Raw genomic sequence first — 18,857 nt, 5'->3', positions numbered from 1 at the left:
ATTTTAAAACTAATGATATGTATGAGATACATTACGCCGTCAGCGGCGCATCGAAAAGGGGAATCCCACAGAGATATAATTCTTTATCTACATCGTGCGAAAGAGAGAGAGCTCTGCAATACGTTTTGACTTGTGTTTGGCTGACGATTTTTATTGGTTGAATATTTTTCATAGTACTAAATCGGTCTACTTCGGATTTTGTTTCGATATTACCTCGAAGTACCTACCGACACTAAGAAGAATCTCACATGTACAGGTCCATGTGGCGGAACGAGTCACTAGATGGACTGACCACATAATTAAGTCGCTTGATACGGGCAGTGCAAGATCGGTCGTCGCATGGTAATCTTTGGGGCAGGCCTATGCTTTGCATTGAGCGTTTATCGGCTGATATGATGATACAGGTTGCATATATTAATCTCTGTAAGGCACTTGGTATTTTTCCTCTTCATATTTTTTAATCTGTCGGATGTAGAGTAATGTAGAGATTCGTCTGTTTAAACAACAGATGTCAGTGTCGCTAGGGGCGTCAAGAAAGGCAGCTTCATACCTGGCTACACTCAATTGCCGGGCCGATAGGGCCCGGCGTGCCGCCTACATTTGAATGGCCGCGTATCACAGCACGGTTTGTGTTATTTAAAAAATTGTTATCTCGTATACCATTATACACATTGGTGTCTTGGTTTTGTATTTGCTCAAATTGAACAGTGAGAGACTACACGTGTTATTATTTTTACATAACTCTTCTGTAATCGACAGACGAAAATTCATAATGCAATGTTACGAGTTTAAAACATTCGCTTTATATTAAACAATGTACTTTACTTTTTTTAGTCTCCTATATTAAAAAATGTACCATGTAATGTTGGCAACACTTAAAAAAATAGCGCGTAATTCTTTTTTTATTGTGTTTTATGTCACAGAAACGTCAATACTTAAGGTATTAAATACTTATTTGCGTATTCCGCATTCACAACTCGATTCTGTGACTTCTATCATTTGACTTGACATTTCTGATTATTACGATTTTTTTATAAATTTTAAGTATTTTTTTACATTTTTCCGTAGAGTTCATGCAATTAAGTGTGATTGATGCCACGAGATGATCAAAATGAACTATCAGTGGCTTTCGAAAATTTTATATAATGGTATGATTTAATTTTTTTAATTGATCAGTCTTTTTAAGTATAGCAAAAATAATGATTAACAGACGCCGTAGATACATGATATTTATTTTTACTGCTCCGGCATTGAAAATTTGTATACTAGATAGCAAAAGGTAATAAAGGAGAACATATCGTTGATGACAAATAAAAAATTGTTAAAAATATAGTCATATGAATTTAAATTAAGAAAGCATGTCGCTTTCTTTCTTACTTTCCGGTGCCCCTAATATGATATTTAAAAGATTTCTAAATCATTCCTATCGTAAATTATATGGCGCTCTTAATAATATAGTGTTATTCAGGAACCATCTATAGATATGATATTGTACATCTCTGCTTCTCACTGTTCAACTGTCACTAAACTTAGCCACGCCCCTTGACAAGTTAAAACATTTTAGATTAAAAAGCCCTGATCATTTAAGTTCTTCAGAATATGGTCGCTTATCTAGTCAATTTTAAAATCATACCTTGCTTATTGGTGAAGAGACGACGCTACACTAGCCATCAACGAACAACTAAAGCCTTAAAACGACTTCTTTGATATTAAAGATTCAGTGTCCATATACTACAAGACGGTTTTTGTTATGCACTACTGTTTAGGAGTGCAAAGAGTAGTGGTAACTCAGTACTACAAGACTGGGACTTGTGATTGTGGGTCGCGGGTTTGATTCTTGCCTTATACAATTCACACTTTGTGTATATAATTATCTATAGAATTGTCACTGCTCACAAATAAGTTTTCAGTTCAGAAGATGGGCAGCAGCGTCTTATGCGTACCATTATGCCACACTGCGATCGCCAATTCACCTGCTAAGTGTGGCGATTATCCCCTCATAGATATCTTTGGGGAATATATAGGCCTCTAAGAGCGAGGCCATGGGCTCAAACGACGACGACTGTTGGGAACAAATATAGGCCTCATGCAAAAGTAATATAACAGCAATTCAAATAATTGTTTAGGAAGATGCATAAATAAAACATTTCAATATCATTATCGCTTCTTTGTATCTTTTTGAGATACAAAATAACCCTGATGGGGGTGTTATATACTGTGCTTTGCCGAATATATGTGTTTTACTAAACGAAGGAAGAAATGTTATTTATTTTTTAAAAGTGTATCGATCTTCGAAAACATTAATCTTAACGAAACTGAGGGTTTTCAAAATTGCATTTGCAAGTTTAAAGTGCTGGAACCGTCGCCGTTCCTTTTCGAATGTTTCGTTTCAATTTACCAAATGTTTTCGAAGAGTTATACCTCTAAAAAGTCAGAAGGCTACAAATCTGGTCTTGGTGATGGCCTACTTCTTTGATATAGCATTTCTAAGGAACATTTCTTTTACGATCTCAATGCTGGCGTTAGATTTGTGACAAGTGGCCCCGTCCTGCTGGAACCAAGTCATGGAGATTTACTCGTTGAGCTCTTGAAGCTTTGGTTGCAAGAAGTTCAACAAGAGTGTACCTTGCTATGTCTCAATTTCTTTAACTGTAACAATTTACACTGATTCCTAAACGGATAATATATGTAGGTTTAATTTTTAATAACTGTTTTCTTATTTTTTTTTAGCGAAATGGACTTTTGTGTGGGGGGACTCGCGGGCGTTGGCGCCGGCTTTTTCAGTAATCCGTTCGACGTTTTGAAAGTGCGGTTGCAGCTGCAAGGCGAGCTGCAAGCACGCGGGAAGCACAAAGTGCTTTATAAAAACATAGCGCACGCAGCGTACGTTATCGCTAAACATGACGGTATTTTAGCTCTACAGAAGGGACTAGTGCCTGCGCTATGGTTTCAATTGGTTGTAAATGGAGCAAGGTATAATGTTTTTCTTCTGACTTAGTTTTGTAGAATTTACTCAAATCTTTCAATCATACTTATGACGGTTTATATGCAAAATGATAACACATATATTATGTTCATTCTCAAATGTAAACATGAATGCGACCACATTTTTTCTAACCGTTCTCAGTTTAAAGAGCTGTCCATTCGACAGCGCCGTTCACTGCGTGTTCTATACTTCGTGGTCTTACTTGCATTCCTAATTTTGGTACATAGACAGTACATATGATAAACACTTCACACCACACTCACGACACAATGTTTTCTTCCTTAAAAAGCGGTCCAAGTGGTACCATAATACATTCGGCATTATTTTTCCCGTAATATAAAAAGCAAATATATTACTTTTGAAAATTTACGTAGCAATCAAATCAAAAACGTTTTTCTTTTGAGACTCTCACAGTTTTATTGTTCCTAAGCATCAAAATTCGATCCGGCTCAAAATAACTTAACTGTACGGGCCAACTCGGTAGGTGAAAAGCAATGAATAGATAACCTGTGGATTATAAAAATATTATTGATAAAATACAACCATTTAATATTTAGACTGTATTGTATTAGTCCTCGAAAATAAGTAATATATTCTGTGTATATGATTTATCGTTTGGAAGCCGCTGTGAATCTGTGCGAAGTATCTGATGATATAAATAAGGCAAACGCTTGACATGTCTATCACCTAGATAGATATAGACCTTCCCCAGTACTCGAACAGATACTCGCTCTCTCTATTGGTGTAGAGAAACGGGAAAAATAGAGTTGGAATTTCTAGCCGCTTTTCTTAAATGATAGAAAGGCGATTTAAATTTTTGTACGCATTCTTTTGAATATTGTTTTGCTTGCAAATGACCAGAGTTTCAACATAGCGGAACTTCTTTTTTCTAGAGTTTGTCCCGTATGATTACGGGGTCTGTTTTCCTACTCTTTATTTTCCGCTTCGCTCTACTCCGTATGTTTTCGTATGAGAGACGGTAGCTTTCTATGTTTTTCTTTACAATAATCACTACAATTTTGGTTTATACCTGCAACGTTTACTAGCCGTAAAGGTTAAGTGTTGTATTAATAAAAAAAATTGCGTGTATACATTAGCACTAAAACATAACCTCATTTCAGATTGGGTATATATCAGACTGCGGACGATTTCGGTTTTTTAAGAGATGAACATCACAATACAAAATTAGCGAATAGCTTGTTGTTTGGTTCGATGGCGGGCATGGCTGGTGGTTTCTTAGGGAGTCCACTGATGCTGATGAAAATCCAGCTGCAGGCGCAAGCCTCGAAGAAGATAGCAGTCGGTACCCAGCACGAGATTAAGGGCATGCTGTCCGGCTTGATATCTGTATATAGGAAAACGGGAGTGAGAGGACTTTGGAGGGGAGGGTTCGTGGCGTCGTTGAGAAATTTGTTTGGTACCGCTGCTCAAATACCAACGTATTCGGTGTAAGTATATTCATGAAGTAAAGTTTTAATTACTTCAATTCATCTATTAATTGTTCTAAGATAATATTTATTTCATCTTATATTATTTATAATATTTATTTCATCTTATATTATTGCTATGGATTGTTTTTAGGGGGGCCGCCTTTGATAGAATAATAAAAGAAATTAAGGGGTTTATGATATTGGCGACTCATGATTACGGTTTTGTTGAATCAGGGTCGGTTGTTTGTGGATTGCGCAGCAGCTGATATATTAATAAAGTTGTTATTATAATAAAAAATAATCTCATGAGAAAATAATACTTTCGGTAAGCTTTGGGAAGCGCTCTAATGTAATGAATTTTGGAGGAATTTAGTTTTACGTTATTATGCAGAAAACAGTATAAATTTAATTACAGTTAGAGAACATAATTATCTGTGTCGTTATATATATATATATATATATATATATATATATATATATATATATATATATATATATATATATATATATATATATATATAAATATATATTAAATGTATATATAAGACAAAGAAATAGCCTCAGTATTGCTTTTTTTATTATAGTTCAGGGACCCTGTAGTTCTCGGGTCCTTCCGCTTCGTGATCTCATATCAGACGATGCTTTAAAAGTCTTAGGGTTAACAGCCAAACATCTTCTAAATAGTAGAGCATATTGCTTTATAAGGAGTAATAAAAATAAAAATATTCTTTTTTCTAATAGATTATTACAGGAACTTTCGATTTGTCGATCAACGTGAAATATCGGCATTGTTATTCCTACAGGCTACTACCGGCTCGGAAGGTAGTTTCTCTGATAAGGGCCGGCGAGGTACTCTAACAGTTACCGTTTACAAATATAGTTTTATAAAGAGTGCTTTATAATAATTAGCTTTCTCAGTGAGCATTCTTAGATAAAAAAATATTTAAAAAAAAATAATAATAATAATATTGTTTTTAAATCTCTGCAGTGATAGACCTGAAATGGACTGTGGAATTTTATTGTACATACGTATACTATGTGCCATGGACGATTTGTTTAATATTTAAAGACGAAAACTAGGAGCGCTGTTTATTTTTATTGCCTTTATTAATACTGTCTCTATCACTGTTTTTTTTAAATAATTTTGAATTTTTTTGCGAATGTAAGCTTTACTGACATAATTAAATCAATTTGGTGATTGAAACTGTGTTATTTCGCGAACTGTTTTATTTAATGGAATCAGGCGTTACCTCGCGGAAGTCCATCCCAGGCAAGAAAAGGACCAATATTTAGCCACTTCCGCACATGCAGTCCGAGACTCTGAGTTTGGCACTAATCGGTGTAACATAACTCCTGAAGATGCCCCGTGGAGGGGTGAAACACGTGTTGAGTAATTTGGTGGTGGCGGTTGTGTGATTCGCATTGTTTGCCACATACGCATTTATCAGCGGGCTGGCGGGCGGTGCATTTCATTGCACGACTACCACTGCATGTGCGGAAGTGGCTAAATATTGGTACTTTTCTTAACTGTTTTATTATATTCGACTAACAGAGTGATAGTGAGTGGTTGAAACGACAACTTAATATTAAAATATAGTTATTTTAAGCTTTTATGGTTTTTCCAGGACAAAAGAATGGATGGACGCACATCACTTGTTCCAGCAGTCTAGATACCTGTCGACGTTTGTTGCGAGCAATGTCAGTGCGGTCGTGAAAACTTTGATGCTCGCCCCTTTGGACTTGATAACAACTCGCTTGTATAACCAAGGTATAATCATCATGCAAGCGAGCAGTTTGCAAGGCATAAGCTTCTTACTTATATCGCCATGAAGTCCGGTCTTGCGCAATATCCAGCGACTTTCGGTGACTTATCACGACTATAAGTTGTCATTCATTACAATGTTACCAAACCACTATACCACTACATAAATATGCGGCGAGATGAGGAGTAGAATCGGCCGTTGCGTCGCGTCATTCTGCCGTCAACATGCTCTTTTTTCCCCGGCGCGGTAACACGGCTTCGGAGAATCTTTATTGCTCGAGTTACACTTTTGAATCAACGGATTGGGAAGTTACACTCTTAGTTCGCTTAGGCAGACGCTTCATGAAGTAGCTGAGTGCAAAGACCTCCATAGGGGAACTACTCGGACAGTTACTCGATTAGCATTCAGCATTTATATTCAACGGTGTTGGAGAGGGTCGGATTTAAACTTGATGTGTTCTGTTTTGTGGTATATGTGTTACGAAGAACATCTAAAATAAATAAAAATATTACTGCGGTAGTAACTTCGGAATACGTTATAAACACAAGCAGTTTTATTTGTTAAATAGTTTTGGCCTCTCTTTTATTTTTAAACTCAAGAAATATTTCGCAGGTGTTGGCGCCGGCGGAAAGGGAACGCTGTATTCGGGACTCCTGGACTGTGCCTTTAAGATCATCAAGACTGAAGGAGTGTTTGCATTTTACAAAGGAATAGGTCCAGCATATATGAGACAGGCGCCGCACTCCGTACTCACATTGCTCTTCTGGGATATATTGAAGGATATAGAACATTCGTTTCTACAAACAAACACAAAACCGAAAGAAAAAAAATAAAAAATTGTAATTTACTGTTTATATTCTGAAAATAATTCAGAGTTATGTTTTGTCCGCACGGTAAACTAAAATCATTTTTATGATATATACCAATAAGTGTTTAATATCAATTTATTTATTGTAAAAAAAAATTAAATTAATAAAGAACTACTCTAATGACATATTCTCTTAATATTGAAGCATTCCTTTATTTCCAAATAAATGAATCATAAAATAGAAGGTTTAATAATGGCTTTTGATTAAATAAAATTATTTTCAAACTGATACAAAATTTATGAATCTGGTACATAGACTCAAAAACGTACATTCAAAAAAGTCAATAATTATAATGAATAAATCTAATCGCAGTACTTTTCGAAAGTGCTATTTTAAATATATTATTTATGCACGTTCATTAAAAAATTTCTGTGTAACACATATGTTTCAATTTATGAACGAACAAGCAATACGGGAGGTCGTCTTAAACATGGCGTCAAATCTTATAAATCCTATAGATATCTAAATATTACAATGCAAAAAAAGTCGGTGAAACATTTTTTTGTTACAAGTTTTGAAAATTTATAATGTAAATATATTATGTTATCGTTAATAGTTTCGTTACAAATTTTTGTTACAAGTTTGAAAAAATAAATATTTATGAATCACCATTAAAGGAAACGAGAAATAAAATGTTATGTCATTTCAATGTATCAAAATTGTAAGTCGTAAATCTGTAAAAAAACGGCCTTTTAACCCTAATTTAATGACAAAAATAATAATAAAAAGGGAAAATGTCTGTAACGAACGCAATGTTCATTTTCGAAGTGGTTGTCGAAAGTGTTAAGAGTTTAACGAGCTCCACGGCATTAGTAATCAGGAGTGACTTCGCCGATATATTTTCGCTTGAATTAAAAGATCCTAAACAAATGCACATAGTTATGCCTGAACCACTTCCTTTGCCGCCCGAACCACCTGGGAAGAAGAAAAAAAAACCTAAACCAAAACCTGCAAAAAAGAAAAAAGGCCAAGTGGATGTGCCACCTCCTGAACCGGTCATACAGTCTGGGCAGTCCGTCCTTTTCTCTAGTTGTGCTGAGGTCCTCTCGCAGAACATGCAAAAGTTCCCTTTGGAAATATCTTTGTGGAATAAAGAGGACTACCTCGTTTACATCGGTTCCGTATCAATACCATGGGACCCAATCTTCTTAAAGTATTTAGAAAAGCTTTATAACTGTCAGGAAGCACCGCCGGTGACATTGAACGAGGAATACAACGTCTTTGAAGAGGGTACAGCAAAATTAATAGCTAAGCTTGGAATACAAATTAAGCTTTCATACTTGGGAGATAAAGTCGTCGCAGCTTTCCGTACTCTATCCGAAGACCCAACGATTAAAAAGGTTTTATACACCGGTATGAACTCAAAAACAACGTCATATATGTGCACTATGAAGACCACTGACGAAGTATTCGAAGAAAATTGTAACAAAATCGAAAACAATTACACTGTAGATAAACCACGTCCTACCGCAATGGTTTACGCAGATTACAAAAATGCACCATTACCCAAGTACAACATCTTTAACGAGGGTGATTACTGTTGCATGGGTAACGCTGATAAACCACCTAATTCGATATACAAAGCCCCGGAAACCTGTCCAGACATCGATTTTATAATCGAATATGTAAGAAAAATCATCACATCCTGTTACGATAATATGAGGATGCTCACACCACGTCCCACAATAAAACCAAGAGTAAAAGCAACTGACATTGACAGGCTTTGTTATTGTAAAGAAACTAATTGGCCACAAGACGAGTTTGCACAGAGATTTAAGAGAGACGTGCAAGCTGGTCCTTGTCCTCTTTGTGCGGGTCCTAGAGAAAAACCAAAGGACCCTACTACTAATATAGAAACGTTTGATATAGCTAACATTAGAGGCACCTGTGGTCGTCACGATTGCAAAGTGGCCAGACTAATTAGAGCTTACATAGAAAACTTGGTCGAAGAAGATAATAAAATAATAAAAATAGATGATGTCACTGGACCGTGTGGCAGCAAGGAGTGCACATTAGCTGAAAAAATACAACAATTTCTTAGGCAAGAGGGACCATTTGACAAAATTAGTACCTTAGAAGCACTTTCCACTCAATGCGCTTGCTTGCAAAAAATGAGGGAAAACCTGATTAGAAGAAAAGCACCAAAAAGAAGTAACACATCAAGTAGTGATGAATCTGCCGTTGCTGGCGAAAGTGAAAGTGAGAATGACAAAGATTATTGTAAGAAAAAAGGCTGTCCGTTTGGGGGAAATGCTGACCCGACTCAAGTTTATAACGTCTATTATTTTTTTGTACAATACGACAAGGACAAAGAGTTATCGTCACCTGAAGATAGCACCACAAAGTTCCAGTATTGTACATCCGAATGTCCTAGTGTAAAAGCATCAGAGAAGACATCATGCTCTAAAAGCGCGTGTTCAAGTAAGAAAGATCAGGCAAGTCGCAAATCGAAAATGGACCCGGAGGAAAGCCAACTGCCGAGTCCAGATGATAGCAACGTTGTTATCTGCTTCGATGACATTCACAACCCATGTTGTGTGAAATCCTGCAACGTTGTTGAAACTGTTAAAGATTTAATAGTCCAAGGAGCCCAAAGTGAGAAGAAAATATGTTTAACAGATGTTGAAGATCCGTGTTATTGTGACTGTACTTGCACTTTCAAGTTCTCCAAAAAAACAACTTATTGTGCTGTTTGTGGAGGGTACGAATGCATGGGTGACGATTTAAAGGATATGCCTGAATACGCGAAACCGTATCCATGTCCCGTTTATAACAAACTGTACGACAAGAAATACATTAAAGTAACTAGTCCGTGGCCGGACGATGAAGCGCCCCAGAAACCTATGGACAATATAAGCGTGAAAAGTGCAAAAGGCTCGAAATCTTCGGAAAGAAGAATGCGTTCGACTAAGTCTGTTTCTGATCGAAAACTAGGAGACAGGAAGTCTGACAAATCCGAACACAAAATACGAAGCTCCCAAAAAGTGAGCTCTATGAAAGTAAAACCAAAAAAAGAGGAAAAGAAGAAGCAAAAAGAAAAAGAGAAAAAGGTAGTTCCAAAGGTAGAAAAAATACGTAAGTATCATTTAAGCGATTTTTAGAAATAGAATTATAAAGATTGACTACAATGTTAATAATCAACACTTTTAGAGTACATTGAAGTTACTAGTAAAATTTAACTAAAAGGACTGTTTAAAAGACCGATATGTATATATATCGGCAATAACTGGTCATAGGAATAAATATTAACTAAGTTGACTTGACTTTTCTTTAATTAGATATCTAGATTAACAAAAAACTTAATTAAAATAATCTAGTTTTTCGATATGTTATATATATAATAGAAATAATAACTAAAGATTGACTAAAATTATGATTTTTATCCAAATTAATGTATTGCGGACGTAGTTTAGTATTTTTGGACCGTTGACGAATATTTGATTTTTGAAAATATTCTTTTTTATTTTTCAGCTCCACCGCAAGTTGAGAAACCACCGGAAAAAAAGTACCCATATCCACCTGTGCCTAAGAATATGGGATGGAATTGGACTGCCGATGATATACCGGGCATGAAGGTATAACGCCTAATAATAGTTCAATCGAGTACAATGTTTCACATACACATGAACTAATAGAAATCAAGCTACAAAAACATAAACACTGATATTTGTTTGCAACTGTTTTGGGAACGAAATTTGAACAAAAATATCTTTCACTAAATAATGATCACTAGCCCGCTCTACCGGGCGTCACAGACTACATGACATATTATACAGAGTGATTAATTATTTGTGTAAAAGCTTTAAAGGGACGAATGTATAACTCATTTGCCAGCAAAAAAGTTCAAAACATATTTCTCTCTCTCTTCAATTCTAGTGGAATGCGACAGACCAATAATTTCTGACAGTACAAAGTCCTGTCAGACAGGTAGTAAACAATAATTAATTTTAATAAGTATTAGTATTATTATTATTGAAATGAAAGTTAATGTATACCATACATTGATTGAAGAGTAAATGTGTATTCACACCTTTAAAGATTTTACTCGTATAACCAATCATTCTGTAAAAACGATTGTTGCGTAGGGCCACGGATGAATAAAAACCTTGAAAACACATTTAGATACTTCGACGTTGCCATCAACTACTCGCTAATTGTGGGAGTCTAAGCAGGATTGCAGAAGCTACTCAAATTAAGGATATTAACGTAAAGTTCGTAGACCGTGACATATATTCCGATGATGCGACATTGATAATTCAAAACCTAATAGTATTACTGTCAGATCAAACTTATCGGCTTGGGTGAGCTTTATTAGTAGGACCGGAAAGTAATGTCGTTTCTGCGCATGTCGATATTTAACTGTCATTTGGTAGATCATTTCGTACTTGGAAGACTTTGTATACTATGTGCCAAAAGGTTTGATGATAACGAAAGTGAATATATTGTTGATTAGAAATAAAAACTTGTTAAAATGTATCATGAAAGTAATATGATTTTGAAGGTGAAGCGTTGCTACATATTTGTTTCTTCAACCATATTTACTCACAACGATTATGCTTTCCGAAATAACTTTCGCTCTATGTAAATAACAACCGATTGAGATAAGGTTCAGAATTCTCGTATATCCTGCAATTGAAATACGTAATAAGTTTTAAGTGTGAGTGAAAGCCTTATCCAAAGTTTCCGAAGCTTGGCGACTTTTCAATCCGGTGAAATATAAACATACTATGTTACTATCACATTATTACACATTGTTAAATCAATCGATAAATATAAATAGAATATGATCATTTAAATTCTCCTATTGCTATCTGTTATTATAAAAATCTATTTTAAAAAGTATTAAATTAGAAGAAAGTTTGAAGAGAACAATAAAACAAGATTGCCAGGTTCTTTTTATTATCAATTTTTTTTATGGACCTCTATTGTGTTTTTATTTTTATGGTAAGTAATGATTTTTTTTTGTTATTTTTTTATTGTTATTTGGAAACTATAAAATAGTCAAATTAAGTAATAAAATTATTTTTATTCTATATTTACATACTGTAATGTATTTATTTTACAGGTTGCCATGGGTTAATCCGGTTCCTGAATCACGAAATGCTTGCAACATGTGTGCAGAAACTATATTTTAACTTGAAAGTTCTTGTATAAAATAAATTTTCGAAACGTGTTTTATTTTTTACAAACCTTACGATTCGAACCTATGTAATAAAGTTAAGAGTTGAGGTTATATTTTGTAACAATTAGTAGCCTACATCCTAGAAGAAATGCTTTAAAAATAATGAACTATAATAATTTGGAATTACTTAGAATAATACAGAAATGGTAGTCATTATTTTTAATATTTTTCAGGTACGTCCTAAATGGAGGCCTGGTGCGGTCAATAAAATTTTAGTACGTCGTTACAGAGCTATGAGAGAAGGCATCGATACCATAGCGAAAAAGAAACGGGCATTAATGCAACGAAAGAAGAAGCTGGAAATGAAGCCCACGTTGGTGGTGAAGAAAAATAACGGCGAATACACGGTGCAGATGGAAGTATTTAAAAAATATTCGAAAGAACGCCTGGCATTTCAATATCCCTATGAAGAGAAGCCTCCATTAATGTACACAATTGGAAAAACTGAAGAAGAGCAAATTAAAGTGCAAAAACAAAGGGAACGTAAAGAGAGAAGGGAAACAAGGCGAAAGAGTCGTCTACTTCAGTCTACGTTCCGAAACAAATGTCAAGAAATCTGTTTAAAGGCCTACAATCAAGCCATCGGCTTATTGCCACTACCTGATCCGAACAATCCGGATTGCCCGTGCCAAACCGATGCAGTCAAACCTATTACTCCGCCTATAGATTCCTGTTCCTGTTCTGAGGACGAAAATATATCTAGTAGTGATACTGATAACGACGAATGGGTTATTGAATTCACGCCTCCATTGGCTCGTTGGGATCCTAAAATGAAACATCCCCCAGTTCCAATGGACAATGAGTGCCAGTACAATTATTTAGATTTTAAAGTAAAGTTATTAGATAAATCTGGTAATCCCGTACCCAGGTTCTTTAAAGGTCCCGATGGCAAACAAGAGTGCAGTGATCTTGGCGGATTTTGGGACCCTAGTCATATCTGGATGGAGATTAATAAAGATGGTTACATTGGGCCTGATAACAGATGGGTGCCTATGAATTTCGTAGGTCCGGATGGTATGTTTTATTCAGCAGAAGAAGGATTTTTTACTGATAATTCTGGTAGAACTTTGAAAATTGGAATTGATGGCTACATTGAAAAAGATGGTAAATGGGCATGGTACTCGAACAGAAAATCACCAAAAAGTGTTAAATCTAAAACAGTATCAAGTGCAGCAACAGGAGATTCTAGAAAGGCTAAAATAGAAAAACCACCTGCAAAAACAAATGGCGGTGGTGATAAAAAAGCAGCAGCAGCTAAAACTAAAGACAAGAGTACACCAAAGAATGCACCTCCGCCAGCAGTAAAGCCAGGGAAAGAAAAAGCAAATAAAGTTGGATTTGGTACTTCTAAGGCGAAGAATCCTCTTATAATGAGTGTTTCTGTAGACCGCGTTGAGAATAAACCATTCCACCAAGAAGGCGTCAGATATAACGCGGAACCATATAAAACCGACAAGTACAGTGAGATTATGCAACAAATTTACGACGACGTAATAGAACTTAAACTACCAACGAAAGCTAACAGAGCTTCCAATACCGTAAGAAAAAACTTTTCCACTTATGCTCCGTCAAGAAAATTTGATAAAATTAGATTAATTAAGTCGATTGTTAATGATAGTAATACGACATCAGGCACATAAGTCATTATGTTTTTTATTAGATAGAATATCTTTATTTTAATTGAGAATGAAATAATTGCTTTACTAAATGAAATCTATTGCGTGGTTAAATAGAATAAAAAGAATTGTATATATAAAAGTTACTGGTCCCAGTCGGTTTTTGTAAATAGTACACAGAGTTCAAGTATCAGCAAAACTTCGCTCTGTTCTGTGTATTCGTATAAGTAAGTTTCTTCTGAAATAAAGGCTGTTTGAAAAGATAGTGTTCGTTCATAAATTTAATCGCTCTGAATGGTTTTCATACATTTCATATTGAACTAGAGAGCAAAGATATTTCAAAGGAATTCATGATGTTTAGAAATTGGATAATCTTGGCTAAGAAATAAGCTTCTAGGAGTAGAGAATTTTAGGGATTAAAAAGATTCTCTATCGTAACTGAAATGGAACACTCGTGTGTGAGGTAAACTTGCATGGCTGTGCGATACGGAATAATTGTTTTACAAAATTAACTAATGGGTTCCCAAAGTCATGCGAAGTTTAAATAGCGGTGTCCTACACGAAGTCTTTGAACGAACAAAACTAAACTTCACTGTAAGTCCGTAAAAATCTTTTAATACATGGATTTCCAACTGAGCGGTACTGGCTACTAGGAAGTAGGTGCTGAAGCTTATCATGAGTGTGGTAGTAGGCAAAAGGAAAATGGAGTCGCTATGAAAAACTACTATTTTCATAAACCAATTTTATCAAGACTTGAACAGTTATGGAATCTATTTTCGACAAACTGGTAAATGAAAAAAAAAATGTTTCACTGGCACTCACTGTGAAGTACAAAATAATCTTTTTATACCAATACATTGCACATCTGTTATGTATCTGGTTAAAACACTAACGCCATACCAAAACTTATACATATTGACCTAATTCATTTTAAATCTAAAACTAACCTATAACCAATATAAATCCGTAGAATTTTAAAAAAGATTAATTAACAAATATTAAATAAACCGAAAAATAATATTTAACACATTTTTCTTATTTTTATTGCACTGGCTGGCTATAATAAGCATATAATTAAAAATGAACACTCTATGACGTTATTACTTTTTGGGAAATTTTCAAATTACAAGTATGAAAATAAAATTTTCTTCTAATTTTACATAAAAGTGCTTAAAAAATAATTTTCATAATGTCTTCTTCGGATTCAATTTTTTTGATGGATATCAACATTGAAGAATTTGTAAGTCATATAAAATGTGATGAGTTTCGGATTATGTGCACGTTCAGTGATATATTTGCTTTAAGATTAAACGATCCTAGATTGGTAAAGAAACCAATTTCAAATATTCGGACTAAGTTAATGAGAAAATCAACGGTTAGAAGCATGAGCTCCCAAAAGACCTTGAAACCGAAATCGAATGCTGTAAGCTCAATACTCATCCCATGTGGTGCTAAACGTTTAGTCAAAAAGATGCGAAAACATCCAATGGTAATTACTCTGGGTAAAAAACTTAAATCCTCCAAAGAGTTCGGTTCTAAAAAATTATTTTGGGAACCACAGTACATTGAACAGATCAGAACTATAGATCTGGATCAAGATGATATTCCACCAATAAAAACTACTAGAGATTGTACCATACATTCTGACGTAGCAAAGCAGAAAATTGCTAACTTTAAGATCACTATAACATTAAATATTGTAAAAAATCAATATTCGATTAAAAAAAGTACTATTTTAAATAAGACTCCATCATTAAAATGTCTAATTTGTAAATGTAAAGAATGTAAAGTTATTGGCAAAAGAAATAATAAAACTAGATTTAAAAAATCTACCGGCGGTAAAACTTTGTTTAGCACATCTACAAACAACAACGAATATATTGAAAACGTTGCTACGCCGCCGCCAGAAGAGTCGGATGAAAAATACGAAAGGAAACAAAGCGACGAAGATTTCAACAGAAGCATATGGAGCAGCTTAGTTAAAAGTTCTACAGAGTTAAATAAAAATAAAAAGATAGCTCTAAAGAAATCTAAATCAGCCTCTGCAATACATAATTCAAAACGTTTTAATATGTTAAACTACATTTATGGCGATTGTATTGGTCCATTTAGAAATCAAGTTTATTACGTAGGCTATTTCACAGTAGCACCAGCTCTTAACAAAGACAAAACAACTGTAAGCAAAACTGATAAAGAACAAGGCTCTGGTAAAGAGGGCACTGACAGTACAAGCACAGAGAGCATCTGCCCATTTAGTGAAGATGCAGAACTTAATGTCGCTGAATGTAAAAAGGTGAGATGTGAGAACAGGATACATAGACCGGTACGTATAAAACCTGAAAAACAGACGTTACTCGAATTAGGAAGTATGTACGATGAGTGCTGTGTTAAAACAGAAGAGGTCGAAGAAGTTGTTGGAGAGGTAAGAGCAAAAATGAAATTTGGCAAAGATCCTTGTTTTTGTACATGTGAATGTACTTTTGGTTATAGCAAAAAGACAACATATTGTAACGTTTGTGGGGGCTTTGAGAAAGTGGGAGAAGATTTTCCTAAAAAACCAAAGCATGAATTACCTATTCCCTGCCCTATGTTCCACAAATTGATGGACAAAAGTAAATTAAAGCTAATCACGTCGGGAAGTGATATCAAAAAGAGGGATGAGTCTATAGGTCCGAAAAGTTTAAGAACCGGCTCTAAATCTGGTACATCGTCTGAAAAAAGATCAAACCCAGAAAAAAAAAGTGATTCCGAAAAGGACAGAAAAAAAGCAAAGAAGGCAAAAGACGCCAGATTCAAATTCAATTATGGCTACAAAGGTATACGTACGTATTTTATGTATTATAATCACTGTCGTATGAAAACCAGAAAACAATTAGAAAAAAATATATTAATAAACGTTATTTTATACAGCTCCCCAAATTGGACACTGTTACTGCGCAATGCCATGCACGGGAACATTAAATCCAGTGCCAAAACGTATGGGTTGGCTGTGGACTGCTGACAATGTACCTGGCCTCAAGGTAGTTTTACATATACTTTGTTTTTGAATGAGATGATTTTTTTTGTTTTATTTTACTTTTTTTTGTAGTTCGACCCTCAATGGAAACCTGGAGCTATCCATAAGTTTGTATATAGATTATTGAGAATAGCTAAAAATCCAGACGAAGCTGCTAAAAAGAGAAAGAAAGACACTGGTAAGAAGAAACGTCCATTAAAGAGACCGTTACTAGTAGTATTTAAGCAGAATGGAGAATATACTGTTACTATGGAAACGATGAAACAATACGCAAAACCAAGAAATGTAAACCAACACCCATATGAGGATAAACCAGTAATGACTTATACTATTGGAAGGACAGAGGAAGAAAATCGCGCCAGGCAAAAGAAGAAGGAACGGCAACAGAGACGTCTTGAGAGAGCTCAACGCCTTTTCATTCAGAGTGCCTTTAAAGACATGTGTAATGAGATTTGCTTAAAGACGTATCAACAGGCTCTTGGGATATTGCCTGATGCTGAAGACCCTTCATGCCCTTGCTACCCTGCAGAACCAGGACCCGATAAAACCAATTTTAATGTTTCTTGTTCATGCTCGGAGGTTTCATCTTCGTTTAATTCTGACACTGATTCTGATGAATGGGTCGTCGAATTTACCCCACCGAATGCCTATTTTGATCCCAAAACTAAAGTTAAAAAAGTGTTTAAAAATGATTCAGCATCGCAATATACATATTTAGATTTCCGAGTTAAATTAATTGATCGATATGGTAATCCCGTGCCTAGATTCTTCAAAGGCCCGGACGGAAAGCAAGAATGTAGTGATTTAGGTGGATTTTGGAGTCCTGATCATAAATGGTTAGAAATAAATATTGATGGATATATTGCACCTGATGGACGATGGGCTCCCAACACCTTTATAGGACCAAACGGGGAAACAGTAGATGCAGAAACCGGAAAATTCCAAGCCATGAATGGAAAATGGATTGTTGTTGGTGTAGATGGTTTTATAGATGTTCAGGGTAAGTGGCATTTTTATCCTAAGTCAAAAGGTCTTATGAGAAGTGATGATAAAAAGGGTAGAATTATCTACGGGAAGTCGGTAATGTCCGGTAAATCTCCTAAAACTGTTAAACCTGATGATAAATCTTCCTGGAGTTGTTTTGGTGATATAAGTCCGTTGTTATTAACCAAAATGGGCATAACGGGACATGGGAGTGACAAAAAATTGTTAATCAAAAAATTACAAGAATTAATAGCACGTGGCGAGAAGATTACAATTCCTGGATTTCCTCCTTCCGGCTTAACAGGAAAGAGACGAAAAAAGTTGAGAGCCCAGAAAACACGTACGCTGACAGGAACCACTATAAGTGAACGAAAATGTATGCATGCTAAGCCATCGGATAAGGGCATCGAGGCTGTTGATGAAGAAGGAAACAAGACGTATTTCCGGCTTAAAAAGTTTATAAACAAAAGACCAAAAGAGAGAATGGAAGATTTATTAAAACGAGGTATAAGTTTGAGCTCTTTCCATGTCCCTTGTTTACGTTCCTTCATAAACTCTGAAATTATGAAACAGGAGCAAAGGAAGAGGTTAAAAGCTTTAGCAGCTAGACATGGGTAGCTGGGGAACAATCCTTTGGTATAGGTTAAAATGCGTTTATTATTGTATTGCAGTCCATTTGTCTATCTTGTTTGAGATTGTTGCGTTTTATCAATAATGTACATGAATGTAGTCAGTTGTTTGGTTCGTAAAATTTGGTAACGTTATTTAACTGTAAGAATAAAATAAATATTTATTTCGTTTTATTTTTTTTTTTCATTTTTACCACAGATTTTTTATAAACATGACTATAATAAAGTAAGTTTTCTTTATTTCTCATCAATTTTTTGAAGTTAAATTTGGTATTTAAGAATGATTTTTGAAACAGGTATCGAAGGGTTGGAAGCCAGGTGCAATTTCGAAACGCCTTTTGAAGTTGCTTAATAAAGCGAAACGGTCGAAGTCAATTATAGA

The 18,857-nt window shown here is 35.1% G+C and overlaps 3 protein-coding genes across 3 annotated transcripts; all 3 read left to right on the top strand.

Moving 5' to 3' along the window:
- The first annotated feature begins 1,071 nt into the window (after nucleotides 1–1,071).
- On the top strand, nucleotides 1,072–7,099 carry LOC137930584 (solute carrier family 25 member 35-like). Its single transcript, XM_068773879.1, has 5 exons — nucleotides 1,072–1,148; nucleotides 2,731–2,973; nucleotides 4,108–4,434; nucleotides 6,042–6,184; nucleotides 6,792–7,099. Exons 2-5 carry the CDS (start codon nucleotides 2,735–2,737, stop codon nucleotides 7,010–7,012), a joined length of 930 nt encoding a protein of 309 aa, XP_068629980.1. The 5' UTR covers nucleotides 1,072–1,148; nucleotides 2,731–2,734; the 3' UTR covers nucleotides 7,013–7,099.
- Nucleotides 7,100–7,782: 683 nt separating this feature from the next.
- Nucleotides 7,783–13,870, top strand: LOC137930315 (uncharacterized). The gene is made up of 3 exons (XM_068773546.1): nucleotides 7,783–10,123; nucleotides 10,520–10,623; nucleotides 12,404–13,870. Exons 1-3 carry the CDS (start codon nucleotides 7,783–7,785, stop codon nucleotides 13,868–13,870), a joined length of 3,912 nt encoding a protein of 1,303 aa, XP_068629647.1.
- A 1,360-nt stretch (nucleotides 13,871–15,230) lies between these two features.
- On the top strand, nucleotides 15,231–18,464 carry LOC137930314 (uncharacterized). The gene is made up of 4 exons (XM_068773544.1): nucleotides 15,231–15,477; nucleotides 15,979–16,668; nucleotides 16,757–16,866; nucleotides 16,935–18,464. The coding sequence occupies exons 1-4, from the start codon at nucleotides 15,231–15,233 to the stop codon at nucleotides 18,462–18,464; spliced, it is 2,577 nt and encodes an 858-aa protein (XP_068629645.1).
- Nucleotides 18,465–18,857: the final 393 nt, after the last annotated feature.

The sequence above is a fragment of the Battus philenor genome, unplaced genomic scaffold (assembly GCF_028537555.1).
Source record: "Battus philenor isolate CCGP_79_NKW_IND1 unplaced genomic scaffold, ilBatPhil1.0.hap1 SCAF_6, whole genome shotgun sequence".
Classification (NCBI taxonomy): Eukaryota; Metazoa; Arthropoda; class Insecta; order Lepidoptera; family Papilionidae; genus Battus; species Battus philenor.
This window is presented reverse-complemented; position numbering and strand designations above follow the sequence as displayed.